General features: G+C 48.7%; 1 protein-coding gene across 1 annotated transcript in view; it reads left to right on the top strand.

Annotated features, from left to right (window-relative positions):
- Nucleotides 1-24047, top strand: part of LOC103456963 (sodium channel protein type 5 subunit alpha-like) — a 167256-nt gene that overhangs the window by 112298 nt on the left and 30911 nt on the right. Inside the window, exons 17-23 of the mRNA XM_081601625.1 lie at nt 2782-2955; nt 3998-4159; nt 4236-4430; nt 14168-14308; nt 14431-14551; nt 14629-14822; nt 18449-18572. Coding sequence (XP_081457751.1) covers nt 2782-2955; nt 3998-4159; nt 4236-4430; nt 14168-14308; nt 14431-14551; nt 14629-14822; nt 18449-18572 — 1111 coding nt within the window. The remainder of the gene's footprint in view (nt 1-2781; nt 2956-3997; nt 4160-4235; nt 4431-14167; nt 14309-14430; nt 14552-14628; nt 14823-18448; nt 18573-24047) is intronic.

The following is a 24047-nucleotide window of genomic DNA, read 5'->3' as shown; positions in this document are numbered from 1 at the left end:
ATGAGCCCCGAGGCGAGACGGGACCATCCTGGAGGCTCCACACACACACACACACACACACACACACACACACACACACACACACACACACACACACTGACATGAGAACACAAACATACGCTAACACACATACTTCCCTGAATAAGAACTAAACACAAATCTCTAAATACACACTGATGCTAAAACACACAAGCTAACATCCAAATATGCTAATATAATAATATGCTAACAAACATAGACAACGCTAACACACAGAGCGCCAACGCATAGACATTCCAGCACATACAAATATGCTAACACAGGTAGCCATGCTAACACAAGTAGCCATGCTAACACAGGTAGCCATGCTAACACAAGTAGCCATGCTAACATAGGTAGCCATGCTAACACAGGTAGCCATGCTAACACAGGTAGCCATGCTAACACAGGTAGCCATGCTAACACAGGTAGCAATGCTAACACACATAAATCAGTCAACAGAAACATACAAACATGCCGACAAACTTAGATATGATAACACACACACACACACACACACACACACACATATGCTAATACACACAAACAGTACCAGAAACACACACAGAGGCTTAAACACACACAGTCATGCTAACGCCGTTGTAGCATGTAGCCAGAGTGGGAACAGTGTGTTAAACTGGTTCTGCTGGTTTTTCTCAGCCTCTCTGGTCTGTATGGAGTTTCTTGGTCCAGTTTTTCTCTCCATCGTTGCTTCTGACCATCCAGGTCAGTTTGAGACGATGACCTTTGAACCCTTCTCAGATTGATGGACGGTAATCTGAGGTCATTCTGATGCCTCTCCGCCCTGGCCTTGTGTTGAGACTCTGCTGCCTGTTCATCAGAGCTTTCTGCTGATGTTTGCCTGCTGGTTACCATGGAAACCGTAGAGATGGAATCATGATGTCGCCTTGGTTTCCGAGTCCATGAGGCGGACGCAGTGTGCATGCTAGCAGCACCGTGACTCCCAGCTGAGTGGCGTGGGGCTCCATGCTAACTGAAGCATACAGAAACATTTCAGCGGCGGTCAGCGCGCCGCCGCAGCCGCAGCCGCAGCCGCTGCTGCTGCTGCTGCTGCAGCTCGACTCCTGCCGGCTTCCAGGGAGCCGGGGAGCGGCGGTGATAGGAGGTGACACGGCTGCGTGTGGACGTTGGGTGAACCTGAGCCGGGCTGCAGCGCGGCCCTCTGGCTCTTCCTGCCCTTCGTTCAGCTGCTCTGTGTTTACCTGAGAGTTTCAGGAGCTTCTGGTTCCCTGATGGCAGCTTCAGCCATCGTGACGCATGTCAGAGCGGCTCAGGGTCGCTTCTCTCTCTGCCGACGCAAACATTCATTTATGCATCTGAGTTTTATTCCTCTGCTTCTTGGAAGATTATGAAACTGACCCAGATATTCTCATCAGTGGCAGAACCTGGATCTGCTGCTTGAAAACGACTGAATGGACGAAACATTGTTATCTGTTCCTGCTGATCCTCTCAGGGTCACATGGCTGCTGTCTGTCACATTTACATTTAGTGTTTTACTGCTTTTATCTTTTTTATAAATATTATTCATTTTCTCTCTTTCAGACAAAACAGAAACTGGATATACAGTGAATTAAAAATGATCTTTACTGCATGAAAAACAAACTATTTAAATAACTTTGTAGGAGTTTTAGTTGCCAGAAAATGAAAAATCTAAAGTTAGTTGTGATGTTGAAGTAACTACAGAACTGAACCAAAAGTTCTGATGTCGGCATGGAAACGCTGGAAAAGATCAATTAGAAACAAAAGGATGTTTTTATCCGATAAGCAGATGATAACCTCCTGACCCTAATGGGGTCAGGAGGTTCTGGTGCCTCTCCAGTGAACGTTTCAGGTGAGAGGTCACCTGGGGTCACCTGGGCAGGTCTCCAGTCTGTCGCAGGGCAACACAGAGAGACCGTTAACCTGACAGTCATGTGTTTGGACTGGGAGGAAGCCGGAGAACCGGTGAGTACCCATCATGCACTGGGAGAACATGCAGAACGACCCGGGTCGGGAATCGAACCCAGAACCTTCTGGCTGCAAGGCAGCAGCTCTACCAGCTTAAAGATGTTAGAGTGAAACTTTAGATCATTTCAGGTTGCAGTGAGTCGCTGTTGTTCTGGAGAACTGGACCCGGTTGGCTGGACTCAGAACTTTAGGTGTATTCTCATCGTCTCTGTGGGTCGGAGTTGGTGTGAACGGAAGTCTGTCCAGAACCAGAAGGTTTGGTTCTGAAGATGTTCTGACCGTCTGCATGGTCAGAACCATAAACATGGACTCGACCTGGATCAGCTTCCTCTCTGCTGGGCTGGACCTCAGTGTGACCTCTGACCCGGTGTGACCTCTGTCTGACCCTGTGGGACCTCTGTGTGACCCCAGCGTGACCTCTGTATGACCCCAGGTTACCTCTGACCCTGTGTGACCTCTGTCTGACCCCATCTGGACCCCAATGTGACCTCTGTATGACCCCAGTGTGACCTCTGACCCTGTGTGACCTCTGTCTGACCCCATCTGGACCCCAATGTGACCTCTGTATGACCCCAGTGTGACCTCTGACCCTGTGTGACCTCAGGGTGACCACAATGTGACCTCTGTCTAACCTCTGTGTGACCTCTGTATGACCCCAGCGTGACCTCTGACCTTGTCTGACCTCTGTGTGACCTCTGTCTAACCTCTGTTTGACCCCAGTGTGACCCCAGCGTGACCTCTGACTCTGTGTGACCTCTGTCTGACCCCAGCGTGACCTCTGTGTCTGTCCCTCAGGTGTTCTCGGGGATCTTCACAGCGGAGATGGTTCTGAAGATCATCGCCTTGGACCCGTACTACTACTTCCAGACGGGCTGGAACATCTTCGACAGCATCATCGTGTGCCTCAGCCTCATGGAGCTCGGATTGTCTGATGTGGAGGGGCTCAGCGTCCTGCGCTCCTTCCGGCTGGTACGTCCTGCGCCTGCTGTTGGTCACATGGCCCACGCCGACAGCCGTCAACACAGACCAGTTATGATGTCGTCGTTTTGGCGCCCGCTCTCGCACGGCACCCACAGAGCCACTGATCCTGCCTGAACCGTTTTGGTTTCTGTTGGTGGAAAACCCAACCAGACGAGAAGCGACTAACCTCTGAGATGTTTGGGTTTGACGGAGCGTGCTGATTGGCCGGTGCAGAGTGATGTCATTTAGCCAAACGTCCAGCTGTGGCCCAGTTTCTGACCCGATCAGGCGGAGCGGAGCCGAGGCGTCAGCAGCAACTCGGGTCTTCATCTGTCCTCACCGATCTCAGGAAGTGTCACTCTGAGGATCTCCGTCTTCCTGCAGGACCCCCCACATGATAACAGCCCTTCGTCCTCCTCATCCTCACTGGTTGCGTCTGCGGATTGTTTCTTCTTCTCTGGTTTATGTGACCTGATAGAGGCTGCAGAAGAAGAAAAAACCTCCGTTCTGCTGATAGATCCAGGATAACCGCAGGTCTTCTGCTTCTTTTTGCTTTGAAAAGTCTCTAAGGATGTTTCCCTCCTCCAGTCCAGTCGACCCGGTTCTACTGGACCCAGAACATCTGCTCCACCTCCAGCTGCTCTGAGTCAAACCAGCCTGTTCCCCTCCTGGCCTGTGGGGGCGCTGCACCAAGAACCACTGAAGGAAACGACACAAAAACCTCTGAAGACACTGAGAGCAACTTCCTTCTTCACCAGATGGAAACAAGATGGAGGATTTTAGCGGTTGGAGGATTTCTCTTTAGGCTAAAGACCAGGAGCCATTTCTGCTGCTAGCGCTAGGCTAGCATGTTAGCTTTGGTTGGATTTACCCAGAATGCCCTGCGCTGTGGTCCACTTCCTGCTTTTGAAGCTGCTTGATGTGAAACTGAGATCTAAATGATCTGCATCTGGTCCAGTCAGTCAGAGTTGATTGAATCCTAAATTAAAGGTTTTCCTTCCTGTTGTTGCCGACTGTTGACCTCTGACCCCTGTCCCCTGTTCTGCCCCAGCTGCGTGTTTTTAAGCTGGCCCGCTCCTGGCCGACCCTCAACACGCTCATCAAGATCATCGGGAACTCCATGGGCGCCCTGGGCAACCTGACGCTGGTCCTCGCCATCATCGTCTTCATCTTCGCCGTGGTGGGGATGCAGCTGTTCGGGAAGAACTACCAGGTGGGCCGCCGCCGTCGCCCCCCGGTGGCCGGGCCGGGCGCCGGCGCCGTGTCTGACCTCTGCTGTGTCCCTGCAGGAGTGTGTGTGTAAGATCTCCAAGGACTGCGTCCTCCCCCGCTGGCACATGAAGGACTTCTTCCACTCCTTCCTCATCGTGTTCCGGGTTCTGTGCGGCGAGTGGATCGAGACCATGTGGGACTGCATGGAGGTGGCGGGGCAGCCGCTCTGCATCCTCGTCTTCATGCTGGTCATGGTTATCGGAAACCTGGTGGTGAGTTCCTCTGAGGGGGGCGCTGCCGGCTCTGAACCGGACCGGATGGGCCCGGTCTGGGCTGGGCTGGGTTTAAAGTAGGGATGCATCGATTGCAGTTTCTGGCTGATTCCGCATCTTTAACCCTTGGCAGTCGAGGTCTAAATGGCCATTCCAGTCTCTCTTCTCTGTGCGTCAGAGCTCGCTATGAAGCCATGTAGCGATAGCTAGCTAAACCACTACTAACCACGAACTCTAACTAACACACTTAGAGTCTAAAGAACCCATCGAAACACTCAGTAAAATCCACAGCATCGCTGCACCCTAGTCTCTTGCCGTATCCAAATCCTCCCCTCCCCCCGTCTCTCTCCGCGTGTCTCCGTTCTACCTAGCAACAGACCGTCAACACATTTTCATTGGTTGTTACGAAATGTGGTACATTTAGACCCCACAAAATAAGGCGGAAATGATCGATCATATTTCTGGCTTTATTTTGAAGTAAATAACAACAAAACCAATATAAAAACACCACTTTTATAAAGTTTGAAGTCCGTGCTGTCCAACAGAGTCGAAATGAAAACTCGGGGCTACAGCGGTGGGCGGTGGGTGAGGCTACAGCGGTGGGCGGGGCTAAGACGGTGGGTGAGGCTACAGCGGTGGGCGGAGCTACAGCGGTGGATGAGGCTACAGCGGTGGGCGGGGCTAAGACGGTGGGTGAGGCTATAGCGGTGGGCGGGGCTAAGACGGTGGGTGAGGCTACAGCGGTGGGCGGGGCTAAGACGGTGGGTGAGGCTATAGCGGTGGGCGGGGCTAAGACGGTGGGTGAGGCTATAGAAGTGGGCGGGGCTACAGCGGTGGGCGGGGCTAACAGACAAACTGACTGCAGAGACAACAGCAGCTGATTTTTCGACCTTTACTGATGAAGATCTGATCAGTTTCACATGTAATTATCTGCTGATCAATGATCTCACAAAATGAAGAAAATACGCTGAATCGCTGCATCTCTAGTTGAATGTCTGGGTCCAGCTGCGGCGGTTCTGGCTGCTGAGGTTCTGGTTCTGGTTTCTACAGATCAGTAGAGATGGAGACAAAAATGTTTCTTTCCTGAATTCAAAAGACTCAAAAATAGATTTTAAGTCGAACATCTCTGTTTCTGTCAGGATGAAAATGTTACTAGACGATAAATTAAACCAAAAGTTCTTGAGATAAACGGTAATATTTTTATTTTCAGGCCATTTTGAACTAATATAATGCTGATGGAAAGCTAAACATCTCAAATTAAACTTTACATTTCAACTGGAAGACACTTTAAATAACAAATAAACAAATAAACTAATAAAATGAACACAATTAGAGTGAAGATCTAAAAACTCGACAACGATAAACGATAAATCAGATGGAAATTATTGATCTGTTATATTACACATATCTTCCATCACCACCAAATATTCTGAGTACATTTTATATAAATATCTTTTTATTTAAGTAAAAACCAGGAAGCTAAACTGAATTTTAAACATAAACTGATGGAAAAACTGATCATTTAAGTGTTTTAGACAAATATTCTGTCTTTTCCTCGTCATTTAAACAGAACCTCTAGAACCGTCTGGACGGGTTCTGAATCAAATGTCTGATTCTGATTTCTCCAGATCTGCTGTGATGACGGTTTTTACGTTTTTATGTTTTTGTGGGATGAATCGGAGCAGCAGCCGGTTTCTGCTGCAGCTGCAGAGTTCTGTTCCTGTTCCGGATCGGTTCTGCAGGAGTTCTCCCGGCCCGCTCCGATGTTCTGACCCAAAAACACGGAGTCGCAGCCAGAGGACCGGATGTTCAGGAAGCACGAAATTCCCAAACCAGGAAACGCTGGAAGCATTTCAGCATCTGATGGATCCAAAAGTAACTTTATGACCCGGAAAACGTCTCAAGTTCAGGACAGGAGCAGCTTCTGATTCCCACTCCGTCCTCCTCTTCCTCTTCTCCCTCCTCTCCCTCCTCTTCCTCCTCTCCCTCCTCTCCCTCCTCTCCCTCCTCTTCCTCCTCTCCCTCCTCTCCCTCCTCTCCTCCTCTCCTCCTCTCCCTCCTCTTCCTCCTCTCCCTCCTCTCCCTCCTCTTCCTCCTCTCCCTCCTCTTCCTCCTCTTCCTCCTCTCCCTCCTCTTCCTCCTCTCCCTCCTCTCCCTCCTCTCCCTCCTCTTCCTCCTCTTCCTCCTCTCCCTCCTCTTCCTCCTCCTGGTTCTGATTAGCCTGAAGTGTCTCCGTCTCTCCGGCCGTCAGCCGATCATAACGTCTCTCAGAGCAACAACTCGACTGCTCTGAGCTGCTGGCTTAATGCTCTCAGGGAGATTTAATAATGAGGCTGATACAACACACACACACACGCAGACACACACACACACGCAGACACACACACACACACGCAGACACACACACACACGCAGACACACACACACACACACACACACCCGCACACACACACACACACACACCCGCACGCACACACCTCCTCCTGCAGAGGTTTACGCTGACCCGACTGAAGAAATGCACCTGAACACATCGCGGTGCATTTAAGTCATAATGACCGCAGCGTTCCCGTTTCTTCCGATTTATCCCATTAGAAACGTTCCAATTGTGATCCAGAGGTGTGTGTGTGTGTGTGTGTGTGTGTGTGGGGGGTGTGTGTGTGTGTGTGTGTGTGTGTGTGAGACATGCTTTGCTTCACCCTGAGATGAAAAAATCTAATTAAAGTTAAAGTTTGTCTGAAGAAAAGAAGAAAGAGGCGAAGAAAATCAACACGGACAACAAAAGAGGAAAAATAATTTAAAGCAAATAAAAAGGAGGAAATGAGGAACATCATCAGGATCCATGGAAACGTCGCACTGAGGAAGGAAGTCATGCAACAACCACCAGAAATGTTCAATAAAAAATACAAGAACAAAGAAAAATCAGATGAAACTTTAGAGAAAAAAGTAAAAATGGGACAAAACGGCAAAGAGAGAAATAAATGAAGAAAAAAGATAAAAACAGGAAAACAGAAACCACAGAAGAAGAAGAATGGGAATATGAGGACCAGAGCAGCAGAAGAAGAACAGGGTGTACTTACTTTCCACCCAGGCTGAATCTGAAGCCTCCTGAAGGAGTTCAGTTTTTCAGGAGGTTCTCAGAACCACTGGGACGGGCCGCTGCGTCCAGCGTTGCCATGGCGACGCGGCAGCAGGCGGGTCCCATCAGATCTGAGCTGCAGCAGATGTTCAGCTGCTGCAGCTCGTGACAAACGAGCCGCCGAACTGATTCTGCTGAGTCGGCGCTTCACCTGCAGCACACCTGGTACCACAAACTCTTCATCCTCCTCCTCATCCTCTCGTCAGACGTGTGGAGCTGCAGCGAGTCCAGCTGCAGCTCCACACGATCCTGGTTCTGGGTCCGAACGGAGCTGCAGTCGGGTTTGTTCTGAACGTTTCACCTGAGCGGAACCGACCCGGTTTGCCTCAGAGTGAGATCCTGTTTGGGTCTCATGTTTCCGTCCGCTGAGGTTCTGTAGAGGAGGACCGGTTCTGGGTCGGTCCTGACCTGCAGGTGATAGAAACAGGAAGGAGTCACACGGAACTGAGTCAGTTTTGGGTCGGAACTGGTTCAGCTCAGTTCACTGCTTTAACAGATCCAGTTCTTTTTAATCGATTCAGCTGAATCACACTGGATCCACCTGAACAGAACCGAACCATTAGATTGAGCAGAACCGTTAGAACCTCTTTACATGTGATCCATGCTCCTCCCAGTCCGTTCCTGTTCTCCCTCCCAGCTCTCCCAGTTTGTCTCTGTCTGCCTCCTCTGGTTTACTCCCTCCGCCCCTCATGGGAATTTCCCAGGAGGCTTTGCTCTCGGCGGTTGGTGTGATGCGTTGGATCGGTCCGACCCGGCTCGGTTCCCCTTGGATCCGCTGCGGCGCCGTTTCCAGGACAGCAGGCGGTTCACTGAAGGAGAATTTAATCTCTTACACCCTAAGGGGTATAAATAAATTTCCGCCTGACAAAAACACACAAAAGTAAATCACTTATAGCCTCACAGCTATTAGATTTAATAAGAAACTTTTGGTACCTCTGTAAAGGTAAGATGTCATAGAATGGTTTTCTGGTGTCAGCACCATTGTAGCTTTGACCCTGCCTGAAATATTAGGGACAAAATACAAAATATTTTGCATTTTTTGAACCTCGTCAAAATTTTCTTTGAAATAAACATTGCAAAACACTACCAAAATAGTATTTGTAACACAAAAAAGTAGTACAGACTTTTAAATCTAAATGTTGTGTAAAAGTATACCAAATTTGGACTCAATCAGATGAATCATATTTATTTTAGAATGGTATTAGTGAGAAATTTCTAAGGCGGAGAGGCCATTTTGGCACATTTATCCAAAATGTCACCAAACTGTGCCAAATGTGTTTTTTACATCAATACTGGGGGTTTGTTAACATTTAATAGCTTATTACCATCTAATGACACTTTCTACATATAATATAACCATTGGTCATGACATTTACCCCATTTATATGCAAAATGTACCATTATGTACAGTGTAATATGTATAACTAGAAAATTCCTGCAGAAATTTTAAAGGGGCATGCCAAAGTTTGCCCGTCGGCTTTGACCCAGCGTTATGGTGCTAAAAATGTGCATTAATGCTAAAGAAAGCTGCAACGTAGTCAATAACCTTTGGAGAGGCAGAAGCATGTTTAATAAACTGTAGTTGTACCATTCATTATGTTAGAATTGATGCATAAGCTAAAATTAGCCAATATGCTAATGTTAGCTTAAATGCTGGCAGTAGCATGTGGAGCAACACGACCATGTTGTTTTAATTTTACTACTCTATTCAGTATACTAAACATGTCTAATTAATGAGAAAATTAGGTAAAAGCTAACTTTAGGTAAAAGTGCTAGTGCACTAGTCATAGACAGTGAAATGCTAACTTTTGTACAAATGCTAATGAACTGCCTTGCTGAGCATCATCGCTCTTTTTCTACGAATCCTCTTCTGCTCTCTCTGTCAGGTTTGTGATCTGTAGCATCGCAGGCGCTGCGTCTGTGCCGCTGGTTCCTTAAAGGAGCAGCGACGTTATTTTCTGTCCATAGACTTTTAATCAACTATTTATTCTTATTTATGTCAGATTTTAACATGGGGGGACATATGTGTAATGGTTATAGTCTTGAATCAGTAGTATAATGCTGAAAACACAAGCAGTTGTAAATACCAGTAAACCCTACAGTGCAGTCCTGGGGAGCTGCAGTTCCAGACACTGTTCTGTTGCTATGGTAATTAATCCCCTGCAGCTGTGAGAGCCAAAGAGCGGGAAAATCCTCTTCAGACACAGTTTCTATACTTGGGAGACACCAGGCGTTAGTCTGAAGGACCCTGACAAAAAGCATAAGCCCTAGCAAATTTTTGTAAACATTGTACATGAGCAGGCATGTGTATCTATGTTATGACCAACTTTCAGACCAATAGGGCGATATTTATGCCTGTGAGGGGGATTTAAAAAGGGTTTTTGAGTCAGCCATAAACAGTCCTGTGTGTGTGTTTCATAGAGAAAGATTACTGATTCTGTGAGACACAAAATCTCAAATTTTTTCGTTTTTATTAATTTATGTAATCATTTTAACTCCAATCCCCAATAAAAATAATAGCTCCCTTCTCGGCATCGAGCCGCACGATTTGATACCACTTTTGTGGGTGGGTACGCAGCGGTACGAGCCGCATTAACGGTAATGGAAGAAAAATAAATAAAGAGACATTCTATTAGGTGTAGAACAATAGGTGCCTGCCATGCAATGCATGGAGGCAGTACTGACTTGCTTCGCAAGTCAGTACTGCTCTCCTTATGCATTGCTATGGCATGCCCCTAATAATGATGATGTGAAAGCTCTTTCTTTGACTCCAAATAGAAAACCTTTATTGAAACAAGATAAAACAGTCAAAAATACTTTTTGAAGTAATTTAAAAGAGCAAATAAACAATTTTGAAAATCCACCACCACCATCACCACCAAAAAAAAAAACAAGTTCAAAAATCAAAAAAAGACCACAAACTACACGTTTTTGTGGTCGTCCTCAAAGCAATTCCTGTCTGGCTGAAGACATTTGGGACAGTCCAGTGGTGTTTTTCTCTTATTGCCAGAGGTGGGGGGAGGTTCAGCGTCCCCTGAGCTTGATGGTTCGGCTTCCACTCGACTATAAATAAAAATAAAGTATTTGAAGAATTAGAGGTTTATTACAAAGTAATGAACCAAAGTAAACATGAAATCCTTACTAGTAAAATAAAACATATTTTAGTAAAACATAAATAAACAAATAACCACATGGTTTTACTTCCTGCCGTTATTACAAGCATATAATCACTGAAATTAATAAATAAATAGAACCAAAACTTCAAATATTTTGTGTGAAATATCGGGGGAAACTTAAACATCACCGAGATCAAGTCTGTCAGCTGTGTCCGGCTCTTCCTCTTCCTCCTCGTCCGAATCCCACCAGCTATCAGAAGAGTCTTCCAGCTCAACATCGCTCCGAAATAGTTCTTCCAGCGCCTCCACATCGGACATTTTCCTCCGCGCCATTGAGAGAATTTTTCCAAGATTTAGCTCCACTCCTAGCAAATCGAAAAACCGTTGTTGTTCAAAAGCCTCTAAATCGTCCAGTTTCTGCTGCTATGATCGATTTATCATAAATAAATCAAAACTGAACTCACGGAACCGAGATAAGTTTCCAGTGAAACCATGAAGCGTCTCTGCTGGTCCAGTTCAGCTCCAGGAAGGAAACGAACCCAGTCAGTTTATTTCAGCTGGTGTGTGTAGGTAGGTGTGTGTGTATGTGTAGGTGTGTGTGTAGGTGTAGGTGTGTGTGTATGTGTAGGTGTGTGTGTAGGTGTAGGTGTGTGTGTAGGTGTAGGTGTGTGTGTATGTGTAGGTGTGTGTGTAGGTGTAGGTGTGTGTGTAGGTAGGTGTGTGTGTATGTGTAGGTGTGTGTGTAGGTGTGTGTGTAGGTGTGTGTGTGTGTGCATGCGGGTGTGTGCGTGCGCGCGTGCGTGTCTGTGTGTGTGTGTATGTGTAGGTGTGTGTGTATGTGTAGGTGTGTGTGTGTGCATGCGGGTGTGTGTGTGCGTGCGTGCGTGTGTGTGTGTGTGTGCGTGTGTGTGTGTGTGTGTGTGCGCGTGTGTGTGTGTGTTGTCAAGCTAAACGAGGAGCATCAGGACCAGTAGGCGGCTCCAGAACCGGTCCGTTCCCCCATGCAGACGGTTCTTCCTGCCACCAAACAGAAACAGATCCTGAACTTTCTCCACATTTTCTCCCATCGACTCAGAACTACTTATTATTATTATTATTATCATGATTTAATGAGACTATGAGTCATAAAATGTTTCAAACTTCCTTTCACACCTTCACAGTTTGACTCTCCTGAAATCTGACAGATTATAACAGATTATAACCCAGACTGGTTTTTGTAGCTAGATTAGATTTACTGGAGTCACAGAAACTTGTTTTCTAAAACCAGAAACTCCAGAAATGTGGTCTGGTAATAACTGAGCCTGTATGAAACTGACTCGCTCTGCAAACTCCATCTTTAAATATCCAAAAAGCTTCAATGTTGTGAAAAGGAAAAGGGCCGTTCTCCTCTACGGGTTTGTTTTTACCAGCCCTGTTGAGTCGCTTTAATCTGACTCCAGTCCGTTGGTCTAGAAAGTCCGGTTCGTTTTTAAATGCTAATCGAATCTCAGCCTTTGTTCAGTTGAAGTGAACTCTGGTTTGGTTTGAATGTGAACACCAACCGGTTCAGAAACCGCTCCAAAAGCAGGAAGTAGATCACAGTGCAGGGCATTCTGGGTAAATCCAACCAAAGCTAACATGTTAGCCTAGGGCTAGCAGCAGAAATGGCTCCTGGTCTTTAGCCTAAAGAGAAATCCTCCAACCGCTAAAATCCTCCATCTTGTTTCCATCTGGTGAAGAAGGAAGTTGCTCTCAGGGTCTTCAGAGGTTTTTGTGTCGTTTCCTTCAGTGGTTCTTGGTGCAGCGCCCCCACAGGCCAGGAGGGGAACAGGTTGGTTTGACTCAGAGCAGCTGCAGGTGGAGCAGATGTTCTGGTTCCAGTAGAACCGGGTCGACCAGACTGAAGGAGGGAAACATCCTAACATGTCACAGTCATATGAACGCTCTTTAGTTTCTTGGTTCTGATTTGGTTCAGTTTGATCCTTTCAACCAGTTGGATCGCGGCTCTGAGTCGGACCGGGCCTTTATTGAGGTAACTTCTGGTTTTAGCATGACTTTACATCTTACCTGGATCTGTTACCATGGTAACTGCAGCTCTTCTCGACACCTGAACTTTGTTCCCATGGCTTATTCTCATGACTGACCGCTGTTTGCTCACATCGTAGCCTTTCTGCTGCCCCCAAGTGGCCGAACCTGGAATTAAAGCCGTTTTCCTTGTCATGAGTTGCTAATGAGGAAACGGTCTGCTGGCTCTGCTGCCGCTCCTGTCAGAGTCGGGGTATTGACGACTGGAAGGTCATTGGTCAATACCGCAGGTTGCCATGTTAGCCAATCAGAACCATTGATCTATTGGTGGTGGATTACACAGCCAATCAGACGGCAGCGATTTGGGTCTGGGAAGCTATGACAGCAACAGAGATCAGTAACACACAACGACAACAAACATGGCACCAGCTGGGATCAATACACACACACACACACACACACACACACACACACACACAGAAATAATGCAACTCCCTCTGGAGGATAATCATTATATCAGAAACTTTAGATCAGATCTCTGTCCAGCTTCAGAAAACATATTTAGAGCTGCAAATGACAAACACTGCAGGAAATGTTGTTACACTGAAAAAACACTGTTTTTTACAGTTTTTGGTTTTAAAGTTATTAAAAACAAGACTTTTGTGAAAAGTGAATTAAAGCGTTTTGTAAGATTTTTATTGGAAATATGAACGAGGAAATAGATCCAGAAACCTGCTGCTGGTACGTTCAGTGTAATTATTAAACTCCTAAAACCTGCATTTGTTATTATAATTAAAACTATTATCTGGTTCTGGAGCTGCAGGCTCAGAAACCTGGATTAGAGCCTCAGACTTTAATGATGTCGATCATAAAAATACCTTTTTGTTAATAATTCATGTTAAAATAATGTTATTCAGATTTATTTGCTTTGCGTTGTCTTCAGCCCCTTTTACTCTGATTCCAGTAAATAAACTCCAGTCCAGCCAGTTTCCAGTTTGCTTCCTGGTGTCGGTTATTGACCCAGTGGCCCGGTTTCCAGCAGCTGCTGGTTGCTAGGTAACCACCATCCAGCCACAGGGTTGATGCTTCATCAGATCCATGTCAGAATTATGAATTAATCAGACATTTTGTTTTTATCTGTTTGGTTTTCTACATCACTTCCTGTTTCTTCACTTAAACTTTAAACTCAGAGCTTTTAGCTGATTAAACCACTGAGATGTAACCGGTGATCGGACGTGTTTCGGGTCAGAACCAGCTTTGACCCGGTCAGCTCTGACTCCGCCCCCTGTTCCCCAGTCAGCTCTGACTCCGCCCCCTGTTCCCCAGTCAGCTCTGACTCCGCCCCCTGATCTCTGGTCAGCTCTGACTCCGCCCCCTGATCTCTGGTCAGCTCTGACTCCGCCCCCTGATCTCTGGTCAGCTCTGACTCCGCCCCCTGTGACCCGGTCAGCTCTGACTCCGCCCCTCTGCTCTGTCTGCAGCTGCTGAACCTCTTCCTGGCTCTGCTCCTCAGCAGCTTCAGCTCCGACAACCTCTCTGCCCCAGATGAAGACGGGGAGATGAACAACCTCCAGATCGCCATCCACCGGATCACTCTGGGCCTGGCCTGGTGCCGCCGACAGGTACTGCTGGTCCTGACCCAACGGTCCTGACCTGATGGTTCTGACCCAATGGTCCTGACCCGATGGTTCTGACCCAATGGTTCTGACCTGATGGTTCTGACCCGATGGCTCTGGGGTTCTAGGTGGTGGACTTCTTCAACGGGAACCTGAAGCGCCGCCGGCAGAAACGAAAAGAGGCCAAAGCCATGATGAAGCTGAAACGGCTGAGCACCGTCCACACTGAGGCCAACGGCGCCGTGATCGGTGAGACACACACACACACACACACACACACAGTTTGGGTTCATCTGGACAGAACCGACCCGACCCGTCTCTTCCAGGCCGCCATGTGGAGAAGTACGTGGTTCCGGAGGACGACAGCTACATGACCAACCCCAACCTGACCATCAGCGTTCCCATCGCCCCCGGAGAGTCCGACGTGGAGTTTCCGGAGGAAGAGGAGGAGGAGGAAGAGGAGGAGTGTCAGGAGGAGCAGAGCGAGGGGTCCGAGGCAGACGAGGAGAGAGAGGAGGAGGTGAGGACCCGACCCGGTACCTGCAGATGAACTGTAAAGATGATGAACTTCCTGGTCTGCATGAGCTGCTGGTGTTGAATCCGACGTCTCAGTTTTCTGATGACTCTGCGCGTGTTTCGGGTCAGAACCGGCTCCGACCCGGTCAACCACCACTTCAGCCAGAGTTTTTAAATCGGGGAACATTTCTCCATCTGAAGTGATCGGCTTCACTCCTGCTGAGTTCAGCTGCACCAAACCAGAGATCATGAACCGAAATGTGGTTTTAATCAGTGGTTCAGTCTGAGGTCCGGCTGGAAGGAGGAGCCGCGGCGCCACGAAACGCACCGCGGTGCCGCGCGTTGCTAACAGGAAGTGATGCTGCTAACAGGAAGTGACTGATTTGTGTTGTGCACGTCTCGTCATGAGCGTGCACGTGACCTGTGCTGACTCAGTCCGGGTCCGTCGGGCCCGGCAGGATGTTCTGGTTCAGGTGGTTTCTGCAGGATTTCTGCTGTTTTGTTGTAAATCCAGCCGGTTCTGCTCTGGTTCTGATCCGGTCCAGTCTAACTGGTCGGATCTCGCTGTGGCAGCGCTCCTCAGAGGTTCTGCAGCTGCGGCGGTCCGGTGTTCCGGCGTCATCAGAACCTATTATTGTTCCTGCTGAGGATAAATGAAGGCAGGTTCTCCAGCTGCTCCGTTCGGGTTCAGACCCGGAAAGTTCTGACACGCAGATTCTTCACGTCTGAGCGCCGCTCGCTGGATCAGCACCCTGAGGGTGAAAAATGCTCTGAGACGCGAGCGCTGGCCCGGTTCTGACCCAGATAGGCAGGTGAGCAGCGCTGCTGCTGGAGGGGATGAGTCAGCGGCCCGGTTCAGCTGTGGTTCCGACTCCAGGAGCGGGTCCGCTGAGCGAGCAGAGCATCGGCCATCTGGGTGTCGGTTCTGATGGGTTCTGGTCAGAGTTCCGGTCCGGTTCTGGTCCGGTTCCGGTCCGGTTCCAGTCCTCTGTTTCATTAATTTGATGATTTTTACTTTAGTTTGAACTGAAGAAGAAATGGAGATCCGGTTCTACAGGTCCAAACAGAACCAAACCCAACAGAACCAAACCCAACAGAACCAAACAGAACCAAACCCAACAGAACCAAACAGAACCAAACCCAACAGAACCAAACCCAACAGAACCAAACCAAACAGAACCAAACCCAACAGAACCACTCTCCAGACCTTTGTCTGTTAAGCGTAAACATGAGAACCCAGCAGGTTCTGTCCGGGTTTGGACCCGCCCCGCCGTGTTTCTGCACCTGGACGTGACTCAGTGAGGCTGAGGTGACCTTTGACCTCTGCAGGTGTCAGCAGGCGCAGGTGGAGGCTTTGATTCGCCTCTGAGAGGAACATCAAACCGATCAGAACAGAGAAAACCTGGTAGTTACAGAACCAGAACCGATGCGTCTGGGTCAGTGAACAAACAGAACCAAACCGCTGAAAACATCGTTTCATTTCAGGCAGGAATAAAAACATTGATCAGTTTTCTCATGTTGATCATGAATATATTTTAAATTCTGGATCTGGAAAAACTAAATACGTTTTATTTTTTCTTTATAGTTTTAAATAAATGAGACACAAATAAAGTGTCTGGGACTGGATCAGTTCTTCAAACAGACCCGGTTCTGATTGGTTCTGCTTGGTTCTGCTGATCATATTCTGGGTCTAACTGTTTCCTCTTGGTGCTGTTTTGGTTTTGGGCCGTTTTGGACCACCTGCCTCCATCCGTCTCTGAGCTCCTGCTTGTTTCTTCTTCTTCTTCTCTTGTTTTTTCTTCTTCTGTGGTTTAGATGAACGATGTCCCGTTTTCTGCCTCTCTAAGCAGAAAACGTCCCGCTGACTGATGCTGGTCTGTCCTTGTTAGCGCTCCTCTGTGCCTTTAAGTAAAGATGGATGACTGTGCGGGGAAATGAGCATCTGTTACCATGGCGACGGATAATGAAACGAGTCGTGAAGAAGCCTGGCTGCGTTTTTATCCAAGGACAAAAGGATCGGAGTTATTCCAACACGTTCGACGGTCAGAGCAGAGCGGCAGGCTCCGCCCACCACACTGGGAGACGACGGTGTTAGCCAATAATCAATCACTTCCTGTTTGACCCCACACACAGGAACAGCCCTCTGCAAAACGGGAAAGACGGGAAATCATGTCTTTAAGGAGAGGCGGACATGTTGACCTTCATGAGTTCAGACAGAAAACAGCTGCTGCTGTGAATTCATTTGGGTTTATAGTCAGAACCGGAGCTAGAACCGGATCGGGTCAGATGGTTCTGGCGGGAAACAGGATGAATAAGTGGGAAAGCTCCTCTGTTCAGCATGGTGGAGGACCTGTGATGCTGTGGGCTTGGTGGCAGAGATTATGGTAAATTATAACCTCATGTCTGTTTTCTTCCTGCGGCTCCATGAGGCAGAATTATTCTGAGTCTCGGCCCGGTTGGACGGCGTCAACAATCGGGAGAACTTTAAGGCTGCAGTCCCACCAGGTCCGCTTGGTGAGGTGTGAACACTAATCGACCTCTGACCTCTGAACCTCAGACTGGGTTTGGTTGAAGTGAACTCTGGTTCGGTTCCAGTGTGAACGCTAAGCTAGCTGAGGTCCATCGGACCATCAGGAGGGAAACGGCCTAAATAAGGATCTTCTGTATTTCATATGAGCTGGTTGCTGTCCGTTTGGGTCGACCTGCAGAACTCCGGTTCCTCTGGTTCCTCTGGTTCCTCTGGTTCTGCTCCTGAACTGGGCCGGTTCTCCGTTTTCTTTTGGCTCGGATCCACAAACTGAAATACATTTAAACTCCTCATTACAGACGTCAGCTGTCAGCAGGCTGCATTATCCACCCGGGGTGTGTGTGTCTGGGAGCGTGTGTGTCAGAGATTAGAGAGAGAGAGAGAGAGAGAGAGAGAGTGTGTGTGTGTGTGTGTGTGTGTGTGTGTGTGTGTGTGTGTGTGTGTGTGTGTGTGTGTGTGTGTGTGTGTGTGTTTGGCTTCACCTCTGCCTGCGTTTGTGTCCAAGGCTGCTGGCATTTGTCACAGTCTCTGCTCTCTGTTCTCAGGCTCTGAATGTATTCATGAGTGGCTGTTGACTCAGGTAGTTAGCTCACCTGTTCTCACACACACACACACACACACACACACACGCCCAGGCTTCTTTGTCCAGACAAAAGACAGGCCGTCCAGATTTCTCTCCTCCGTCCTCAGCAGAAACTCATCCCTCCATCGTCTCTTTGTGGAGTTAAACTCCCATGATGCTCAGCAAACTGGGACCTTTAAAGTCAGCTGGGATTGATGTGGGGGGTTTGGGGGGGTTTCCTGTTGTCCTGGTTTGAAGCGAACAGACGGTGGTTTTCCTGCGTTTTGGAAGCTGAAGGTTCTGTTTGGTTGCTGCCAGGAATCCTGCCGGTTCTGAACGGTTCTGACTCACTGCAGAGAAACAAAGAAGCTCTGGGCACAAAAACAGGATAAAAAGTTTATAATTCTGAAGATAATTCAGGCTGGAGGCTTCCTGGTAGAAACCGGGTCTGATTGTTGGTCTTTCATCACTTCCTGTGGCCCGGTCCAGACCCGGTCCAGGCCCGGTCAGCTCATCACATGGTTGTTTCTGGTTTCTTCAGCAGAAAGAAGAAATCAGCCTCTCAGAGGGCAGCACAGTGGACCTGAGGAAGCCTGGCGAGGAAGAGGACGAGTACTCAGAGCTGGCCGAAGAGGCCATGGACCCGGACAACTGCTTCCCTGACGGTAGGAACCGGCCCGGTTCTGCAGAACACGCCCACCCGGTGATGGAGCTGCAGCTGGCTTTCACAGCTCCATCTTTTTCCAGTCAGTCACATTAGTTTCTCCACATGAAACCAACAAGGTTCTTCGTCCTAAAGCTTAAATAAAGTTTATAGCGGATTTTATGCAAAACGCATCAAACTCTTTGGGTTTAGATCATCCCAACTCCCACCAGCAGGAGGCAGTGTTTCTGCTGCCTCTTCCTCACTAAACGTCCAGTTATAGTTTGTCATCGACTAAAGAAAAAGATCTCTAAATAAAAGTCAGATATTACTACAGAACGGCACAAACTGCTAAATAATCACAAAATCCTGATGAGACCGAGTTATGTTTCCATCCAATAGAAGTTTTAAAATGTCACGAAAATAAGAAAACAAATAAATTAGATTTGTTCCATTGACGGGTTTGGAGAGAATCAGTCGGGTTACATCCATCCATTTTCTTACACCCTTGTCCCTCAGTGGGGTCAGGAGGTGCTGGTGCCTCTCCAGCTAGCGTACCGGGTGAGAGGCGGGGTCACCTGGACGGGTCACCAGTCTGTCGCAGGGCAACACAGAGACACACAACCATGCACACACACACACTCACACCTAGGGGCAATTTGGAGAGGCCAATTAACCTGACAGTCATGTTTTCGGACTGTGGGAGGAAACCGGAGAACCTGGAGAAAACCCACCATGCACAGGGAGAACATGGAGACTCCATGCAGAAAGACCGGGAATCGAACCCAGAACCTTCTTGCTGCAAGGCAACAGCTCTACCAACTGCGCCACTGTGCAGCCCCAGTCGGGTTACAGAAAGCAGAAATTCATCAGCTGTTGATGCTGCGTAACAAACAGGAAGTCGAGGCTAACGAGCTCGGAGCGAGGCGGCCGTCACCAGAGGAAGGAATCCAAGTGAATGGGAGGAAAGCCAGACTGAGCAGTGAGGTGAGACTGAAGGGGATAATGGCTGAGCTAACATGGACCAAACATCTCAGATCCTCCTGAGGTTTGGATTTCTGCCTCCATGCTTTTCAGAAGAAACAGTTTTTACATTTATTGTTTCCATCAACCTTTAACATTTCAAAATGTCTCTGACTTTTCTATGACTGAAGACAACATGATGCATGTTGGTTGATTCGTCCTCTTATCATTAAAATGGTCTCTAAGTTGACATTTTGTCTCTTTTATGTGAATTTTGCGCCTCTTTCAAATATTTTCTGAAGGATTTGGGATCATTTTGGTGGGAAACTGAAAAACCTTTCAGGTTTTTGTTGGAGGAGCAGTGAGGAGCCCAGAATTGCAGATATTAATCAACAATAAGCTGCGTTGGTGTTTGCGAATCCAGGACAAGCAGATGAAACTAAAACAAACTCCAAACAGAAAAGTTGCTGCAAATCCTCAGAGAGCGATGAGTCTGTTCATTCCTCCATCTGTGAAGGTCTATCCCCGCGCGTTCCTCCGGCTCCTCCACCCTTCGGCGCTGCCCGCCCCCCACCGCCGCCCCCCACTTGGCCCAAAACTCTCACAGCAGATTTATGACTGTGTTCCTACTAACCCAGGTGAGAAGCAAACACCTTGGTACTTCCTGACTCAGCCGCTTTCCTCCAGCAGACATTTGTCTCAGACGCAGGGAGCAGGAGACACACTGAGCGCTAACCGCTAACAACAACCAGCTGACCTGATGGACCACCTCCTACCACAGCCTGAACAAAGGTCAAAGGTCACTGCAAGCTGCATTAAAGCTGCTTAGTGGAACATCAAGTCCCGTCTCTTCTGAAGAGTCCAGGTGTGTTGGGATCGTGTGTGTGGTCTTCACAGCGTCCTGCGGTGTCGGGACCGGGTGAGTTACTTTCACATCTACCTGAGCCTCCTGAAAGGAAGTTTCAATGTTTAAAAATCAGATCCAGCCGTCAGGTTTCCTCCCGGAGCGGAGCGGATGTTCCTGAACGCAGATGGAGGAGCAAAGCATGAGAGGGAACCTAAACCGGAACCGGAACCTGAACCTGAACCTGAACTGGAACCTGAACCTGAACCTGAACCGGAACCGGAACCTGAACCTGAACCTGAACCTGAACCTGAACTGGAACCTGAACCTCAACCTGAACCTGAACCTGGACCGGAACCGGAACCTGAGCAGCTTGTTGAAGTGAAGCTGGAGCTTCATTCATCCACTGATGGTTCTGATCTCTGAAGGTTTAGATGTGGGACTAAATAAAAACTTTAATTCAGGTCATTTCAGGATCTGTAATTAATCACGTTTGTATATCAACAAAATAATCTGCAGCTTCAGTGAAAAAACCTTTTTGGCTGCTAAATTATTGAATAAAATCACAAATTAGCTCATTATAGTTTTTAATCTTCAGGTTCTTCAGTTTGGAGCAAAGAGTTTCAGGAAGTCCTGGTCATTCCTGGAGCTTCTTTAGAAACATGGACGCTAACATTAGCGTTAGCTGCTACATGTTAGCATTGAGATGCTATTTTAGGCTAGCATGGCTTCGCTGAAAGGCTAACTCCTGTTAGCACAACTTGAACCCAGCAGAAGTCTTTAGCTGTTAGCTGTTAGCACAGTTAGCTTGAGCGTCAGATTTACGGGCGTACCAGAAACATGAGAACACAAAAGTTCCAGCTCGGGACTTTTGAATGTAAAGGAGAAAATGTGACTAATTGCATTAAAACTTTTGAGGCGTTAATGAAAACTAAAGCATCTTGACTTCATTTAAACACTAATTAATGATCTGATGCTCAGAGCAGCAGAGAAGTTTTCATATTTAATAATTCATCAAATCTGTAGCAAATTAAAATCCATAGCAGTCGACATGTTTTTGTATTCATCCCCTTTCAGCCCGACACCCATAAATAAAGCCCATAGGACGGCCCAGCAGAACCAGAACCTGCAGCTTGTTGTTCAGACTGGACCTCTGAGTCCCACCGATCTGCTCCAACTCTGGTTTCTGTTCGTTCCTTCTGCTGCTCCGGCCCGTTTGTAGGAAGCTGACAAACATCGGTGATGTAAAGATGGCGACAGACTCCAGCCGCGGTCGCCCGCTGCCTAATTACCCAGATTACATCATCACTTCCTGCCCAGCCTGCGGATGTCGGAGCTCAGTTTGTTCTGCAGTCACATGAAGGTTTCCCCGACCACATCCCCCCGCTTGGCCCGATACTTTCACACTAGATTTATGGTTCTCTTGTGACGGCCCAGGTGAAAAGCAAACACCTTGTTTCCTTCCTGACTCAGCCGCTTTCCTCCCAGAGCGCAGAGATTTGTCAGCGTGGATCTGATCCATGCAGCGGCTGAAGCAGCAGCAGCTCCAGAAGCAGCAGCAGCTCCAGCAGCAGCAGCTCCAGCAGCAGCAGCTCCAGCAGCAGCTCCAGCAGCAGCAGCAGCAGCAGCAGCAGCTCCAGCAGCAGCAGCTCCAGAAGCAGCAGCTCCAGCAGCAGCAGCTCCAGCAGCAGCAGCTCCAGCAGCAGCGGCTGCAGCAGCAGCTCCAGCAGCAGCAGCAGCAGCAGCAGCAGCTCCAGCAGCAGCAGCTCCAGCAGCAGCAGCTCCAGCAGCAGCAGCTCCAGCAGCAGCAGCTCCAGCAGCAGCTCCAGCAGCAGCAGCTCCAGCAGCAGCTCCAGCAGCAGCAGCAGCAGCAGCAGCAGCTCCAGCAGCAGCAGCTCCAGCAGCAGCAGCTCCAGAAGCAGCATCTCCAGAAGCAGCAGCTCCAGCAGCAGCGGCTCTAGAAGCTGCAGCAGCAACGGCTCCAGCAGCAGCTCCAGCAGCAGCGGCTGCAGCAGCAGCAGCTCCAGCAGTGGGTCCTGCAGCCACTTGGGGAGGTTTGTGGATAAATCCCGGCGCCTGAATGACCAAACTGCGATAAAAACTCAACATATTCAGGAATTTAGATGAGCGTCTCAAGCTTATTACTCATCAACCCCCGAGAGGAGAAACAATGAGGACGGCCAGCTGGAAAAGCCTGAGTGAAGACCAGAGGAGCAAACGGAGCCGAACACCTGCAGAACCTCCATCACCGGCACCGAGCTGCAGCTCTAACCTGGATCCATCCAGCAGGACCGGCTGGTTCTGGACGCTCACACACTGAGCTGGAGGAGCCAATCAGAGCCGGGAACACGGTGGTCACTTCCTGGTTTAATCACACAGATTCATTAAAACCTCAAACTGAACTCTGATGTGGCCTAGTGCTGCACAAACGCAGCAACAAATCACTTTAAAACAAATAAAAAAATCAACATGTTCTAAAGCTAAACTTAAAAAATGACTCATGATTATAGAAATAAATAACACAAGATCCTATAACTTAGTTTTGTTTTAATTAAAGCGTATTAAAATATCTGCAGTAGAAACTAAACCAAACTAAACGTTTTGTGTTTTTACAGTGTTGATTTATGTGTTTAAACCTTATTAACTCTTTCCTCTCCGTTTTAACCTGAACGGTTCCTTCTGTTTCTGGAGCCGAAGCTGTGAACCGCAGCCGGCAGTCGGATCCATAAAAAGGTCAGAAGCATAAAACTGAGCGGTGGCAGAGTGAAGCCCGGCCCGGCCCGGCCCGGCCCGGCCCGGCCCGCTCCTCAGTGCCAAGCAGCAGATGTTGTTTCAGTTTGATTCATTTAGAAGATGGATCGTCCATCAGCTCCGTTCCAACGCCGCGCCGTCTCCCTGATTCAGCACAGTCCTTCGCAGCAGGCGGACGTTTGTCACCGGCTGGACTCGGATCGGCCGCCGGAGCCGACAGGAAGAGCGGGGGGGTGGGGAGGGGGGGGTCGGCTCCGCCCCTCGTCTGTTTCAGCTGAAACACGGGAGGAAGAAACGCAGAGAGCAGGATGAGGGATGAGGAGGTGTTTGGATCCACCTGCTGCAGCAGAAAAACTACGGTGAGCTGGAAGGACGGCAGCTTCACGTTTCGTCTCGCTGGCACCAGCGGATCCGGACCTCCAGCAAGCAGCTGGGCTGACTCAGCGCCGGCCGGCCGCTCAGAATGGACCAGTCGCATCGGTCTGCTGACTCAGCGCCGCTCCTGCAGCAGCTGGCTGCAGAAGGAGGCCAGGAGGAGCCCGGCAGCTGCTGCAGCAGCTGGGGGTTAAACATCCAGCGAGCAGTTTGGGTCTGAGCCACAGAACCGGTGCAGACCTGTGGGCCGCCGGTCCTCATTTGGGTCTGGTCATAACGGCGTCATCACCGTCGAGACAAACGCCAAACAAACGTCCGTCCGTTCTGTCTGATGGACGTAGAGACGGGCCTGAGACGGTGATCCTCCGGTTCCGACCCGCTGCTGCCCAGGTGACCCGACATCAGCAGAGAACTCTCAGAACCAAACACCTGGGAGGGGTCAAAGGTCATCCATGGTTCTCCAGAGAAATCTCTGTCTACAGGCCTCAGTTAGCAGGTTCAAGGTTAAAGGTCACGACCCTAAACCAGTCTGGCTGCCCCAATCTTTCTAGAAACAAGATGGCT

Source organism: Poecilia reticulata, chromosome 20 (assembly GCF_904066995.2).
Source record: "Poecilia reticulata chromosome 20, P_reticulata-male-v2, whole genome shotgun sequence".
Taxonomy (NCBI): Eukaryota; Metazoa; Chordata; class Actinopteri; order Cyprinodontiformes; family Poeciliidae; genus Poecilia; species Poecilia reticulata.
The sequence above is the reverse complement of the archived record's forward strand: the minus strand, read 5'-3'. Positions and strand labels throughout refer to the sequence as shown.